At 43.8% G+C, this 4,930-nt stretch overlaps 1 protein-coding gene across 1 annotated transcript; it reads left to right on the forward strand.

Moving 5' to 3' along the window:
* The first annotated feature begins 3,041 nt into the window (after positions 1 to 3,041).
* Positions 3,042 to 3,539, forward strand: UCN3 (urocortin 3). Its single transcript, XM_006862731.1, has one exon. It carries the CDS (start codon positions 3,042 to 3,044, stop codon positions 3,537 to 3,539), a length of 498 nt encoding a protein of 165 aa, XP_006862793.1.
* The last annotated feature ends 1,391 nt before the right edge of the window (positions 3,540 to 4,930 follow it).

A 4,930-nucleotide genomic window follows, 5' to 3' on the forward strand; every position in this document is an offset into this window, starting at 1 on the left:
TCTTTTTTCCCTCTTCTTTCTTCTTCTAGTTGAGTTCTGATCATCCAGCCATTGAAGCCTGGTTAAGTGGATATTATCTGCAAGTGTGAGTATTCTTGTGCATATGCCCTCTCTTCTTATCAGTTGGACACTTCACTCTCCACTCTAGTCCTCTGAGGCTATGTCACTGACTCTGGGCCCAAGAGTCCCAAGTCTTGCCACACTGATGGCCAACCAGATCTCCACCTGGGTTCATGGGAGTCTATTGAACGTGGTAGGGCTTAGCTCACAGCTTCGTTGCTGTTTTCCCCTCACTTCCCCTTTTCGGTGACGAACATAGTCACCAATCAGAGCTCATGTCTACTCGTGTATTCCCATTGGGCCTTGGATAGGGGTTTGTCCTGAGGGGACTTGACCACTTGCCTTGATGTCTCCTGGGTGAGCAATTTACTTGTTCTTGTAGTAGTCATTCAGACTGCCATTATTGTTTTATATTTTTCCTGTTGGTCTTTCTTTCAAGAAGTATCTTCTGTTCTTCTAGCTGCAGGCTGGTCTGCTTGTCCTTTCAAGTGGAGATTTCCCACCTCAGAAGACTCTAGATGGGGTTCAGGATTCCACCTATGGTCTTATGCAATGCAGAGGCTCCACAGAAAGCCTCCTTCATTGGGCACGTTGTAGCCCCATTTTAGGTATTCCAATCAGTTATAGGCAGAAGATACTTACAAGCTTTCTATGGTGATATTTCTGGCTATTCCTTTGTCTGTCCCTCAATTGTCTATTTTACAATGGTATGAAAGGGAAACCAAGATTGAAAAGCCAGCCAAGCATCTTAACATTATTTCCCCCCTTTTACCCATTCAAACCATGCCTCAATCCTTGTATCCCAGAGCCCTGTTGTTCCAAGGTTGTACATACATCATTCTTTACCTCTGTCCCACTTAACCCATTCAAACCTGCCTAACTGTTCTCCCATCTGCCTTGTTCTTCCATTCTCCTCCCCCTTCTTGTGTGTTGCCCCCTCCCCAGCACCCAAACTATCCTGTGTCTATTCCCTACCCTGTGCTCCACCTTCCCCTCCCTCCCCTTGCCCCACTTCCCCTATATCCCAGTAACCAGCAAAGAAACCCTTTTAGTATGGGTTCTTTTTCCATGAACTTTTTGAAGCCCTCTTGTATATAATAAATGTACTTCTAAAAAGGTTGTGTACACATCAAATCTTATCCTAAAAGGACTTGCAGAATATTTGTTGTTATTGTTAAGTGCCATGAAGATGGTTCCGACCCATAGAAATCCTGTATGGAGTTTCTGAGTAGCGGCTGGTGAGCTTGAACCACCAACCTGGCAATTCAAACTGACTTTGCAGTCCAGTGCATTAACCCACAATACCACATCAGGACTCCATTTATGTGTAGACAAATATGCTGTTCAGTGAGTGGCTGGTGAGTTTGAACCGCCAACCTTGTGACTCAAACTGATCTTATCCTGCAGTCAGCCTTCTGAAGTGTCTGGTTAGAGCAAGAGTTTGCCTACACAGTCATTTTTATGTAATCTTTCACAATGACTTTTATGAACTAGTTATGGTTATGCCCATGACAAATGAAAACAAAGATGGAATTTGAATGTATGTCTATCTAACTCCAAACTCTATGTTGCATTCACTATACAATGCTACACGTCCAGATGTAGTTAGTTTGGAAATTTTGGTTATTTAAAACAAGGATCATATATTTTTTCATAACTGTTGGATAAAATGAAATCCACATTTTTACAATGCAGATCAAATAAATGAACAAGTAAAACAACCTGATTTATTTAAGGAGGAAATTTTCAAGGAAAGAAGACAGTAGTGAAAGGTGGAGTGTCTAGAAAGCAACAGGTTTATTCAGAACACTTGCCAAGTAACTGTGAGTCTCTGTGTCTCAGCTTGTCTTCTATCTCCAGGACAAGCGAAAAGGCAGTGATACAGATAAACACAGAGTATAGCCTGTGATTCAGTTGTTGTTTCTAATGCTCAATTCTAGTCTTCATCCATTCATATCATAAAGAGTTTGGAAGGGAGCTTAAGTGCATATCCACTCATTTTTCAGGAGATGACGTGCCCAAGGTCACATTGACAATAAGCTGTATAGTTGAGACCAGAACTCAAACCTCTGACTACCAGCCTCCTCCAAAAAGTCACGTGGTCACCACAGAAAACAAAATAATGTTGTGATGATACCAGCTAGCACTAGCTTAATGTTCAGTAGAATCCTTATATCGACATATTAATCCAATTTTTCTTATTCATTCAAAAACTATCATCATAAAAGAATTTTAGCAAGCTTCATAGTTAACCACTTACTTCTCTGGAAGTCAAGTACGTCTTAGGTAATAAAAGACTGTTCAAGTTTAGATAAACCCCAAATGTTCTAGCTCACCCTTTCACTATTTACACCTCATCAGATATCCAAGGGTATATTTCATTCTGAAGATGCAACTGAGAAAAAGTGTATATCAGTATATCAGTAAGCCAAGGCTTACAGAACAGCCAGCTATGCTTACTCCAGGAGGAGTTTAGATAAAACACAGACATTTTTCATATTTGAAATTGAACCTTTCTTCATGCATAATTAAGGATACCAATGAGAAATGACCTTCATAGGCTTGTTTTAGAGCTGGAGACAGCATGTGCCCAGTGACTAGGCAAAGGAGATGAGAGGAGTCAATCCTAGGATTCAGGAAGTAAACTCTGTCTCTTCACAGCGCTCTAAGGGACAGTGACCACACACCACACAGATTCTGTTTACCTTCTCAAACATCTGTGTGCTATTACGATGAAGGAGACTGGACAGAATCAGTGTGGGGTGCAAGTCCACTAAACAGGTGTCTCAGAAGGAAGGCCTGGTGATCTGCTTCCAAAAAGTCATCCACTGAAAACCCTATGGAACACAGTTCTACTCGGACTCACATGGGGTCACCATGATTTGGAGTAAACTTGACAGAAAGTGGCTTACTGGATTTTAACCCATATCCTTCTGACCTCTAAACCCCTTTCACATCCCTCTTTTCTATTACAGAGAGAGATGTTGATGCCAGTCCACTTTCTGCTGCTACTGCTGCTGCTGCTAGGGGCCCCTCGGTCAGGTCTCTCCCATAAGTTCTACAAAGCTGAGTCTATCTTCAACTGCATCAACACAGCCCTGTCTGAGGCCAAGAAGAGCCAATTGGATATTGAACCCCTACTGAGTAAGAGAAGCTTCCACTACCTGCCCAGCCAAGACCCATCTTCAGGAGCAGCAGAAGAAGAAAAAGATGAGGACAAGGAGAAAAGGACCTTCCCTGGCTCTGGAAGTAGGGGTGGAACCAGAAGCACCCATTACAAATCCATGTCTCAAACACAGCTCAACGGGAAGATGTACCAGGACAAGGCCAAGAGTGACCGGCCCACCAAATTCACTCTGTCCCTCGATGTCCCCACAAATATCATGAACATCCTCTTCAACATCGCCAAGGCCAAGAACTTGCGAGCCAAGGCAGCAGCCAATGCCCACCTGATGGCACAGATTGGGCGGAAGAAGTAGAAGCAGAGGCAAGGCAGCAGGGCAGCTTATCAAGGAGGTGGGGAAAAGAAGATGAGGAGAGACCAAGTACCTGCCCATCCAGCTGGTTTGTGTTTTGAGGGATCCATGCAGTTCTATAGGCTACTTCAACTGCTGAACCCCTTAGACCTTTCTTATTTCCAACCCAGTTTCCCTTTTCCTTTGTACATAGATACAGAAGTGCAGTATTGTCCAACATTTAAAGATACAAAGCACTTACTATCTCTCCCATTCTATTTCCTCTTGACTAGAAGCAAAGTTTCTGCATTCCTGTTCTCCAAATTCCTCCCGGTTGACCTCTTGTCTGAAACAAGAGCAGTAAGGGTTTTCCTCTTTTTTGCACATCAGTCCTTGACAATGCTGAAAGATGAAGAGACATGTTGCCCCACATCTTACACCCAAACCCTTTCCCTACCTTCTTACCCCCATTAAAACCGATGGCTTCTTGAACTCCTGGCTTGTTTCCATTTCTCTTCCTTCAGTCAGCTGCATTCAAATCTCTGAGCTAATGAGAAAGTTTACTGATGAACCAAGTCCCGATCTCTCCCAGAATAGTTCTTGGGGTTTGGAAGGTGGGAAGAAGAGACTGAGGGAGGCCAAGCTGCCAGTTCTGTGTCAGCTGTTGTCATTAGATCTAGAGCCACTTCCATGGCCTGGTTCTACTTAGAGGCATAACCTGGGATATACTTCAGAATAGGTGTTTGGGCTAAAGGGAAAGGGAGCTTTAAAATTTATCCTGCCATCCCAACCACCTTTGTGGCTACCTAGGGTAAAGGACCACTAATTCTTTAGCCAGGTGGCATCATTGATGGCGTCAAGTGTGGCAGCGGTGGTGGGGTTGGCCCAGGATCGGACATTGTTTCGGTCTGCTGTGCATGGGGTCGCTATGAGTCGGTTCCAACTCGATGGCACCTGACAACAACAACTACAATTCTTTAGCAAGTTCTTACTAAAGCCATAGTAATTTCCTAGCACTGTGCTGTGTTTGTATTGTGGGTGATACAAGATGTGGAAGGCAAAGCCTCTGTTCTACATGAGTCAACAGTTTAAGTGAACAGATACGACCAAAGTTTGAAACAAAAGCAAATGTTGTTGTCAGGGAGTACGTAAGTGATGAACTGTGATGTGATAACAGTAGTTTACACTTACTGCTATCACATCACGGTTCATTGCATATGTTGTTGTTGTTCAGCGCCATCAAGTCGATTCCGACCCAATGCAACCCTGTATAGGGGTTCCGAGGAGCAGCTGGTGAGCTTGAACTGCCGACCTTGCAGGTCAAATGGCTTTGCAGTCTGGCGCATTAACCCACAGCACCACAGCACGACTCTCTCTCTCTCTCTCTCTCTCTCTCTCTCTCTCTCTCTCTCTCT

The sequence above is a fragment of the Chrysochloris asiatica genome, unplaced genomic scaffold (genome assembly GCF_000296735.1).
Source record: "Chrysochloris asiatica unplaced genomic scaffold, ChrAsi1.0 scaffold00050, whole genome shotgun sequence".
Lineage (NCBI taxonomy): Eukaryota > Metazoa > Chordata > Mammalia > Afrosoricida > Chrysochloridae > Chrysochloris > Chrysochloris asiatica.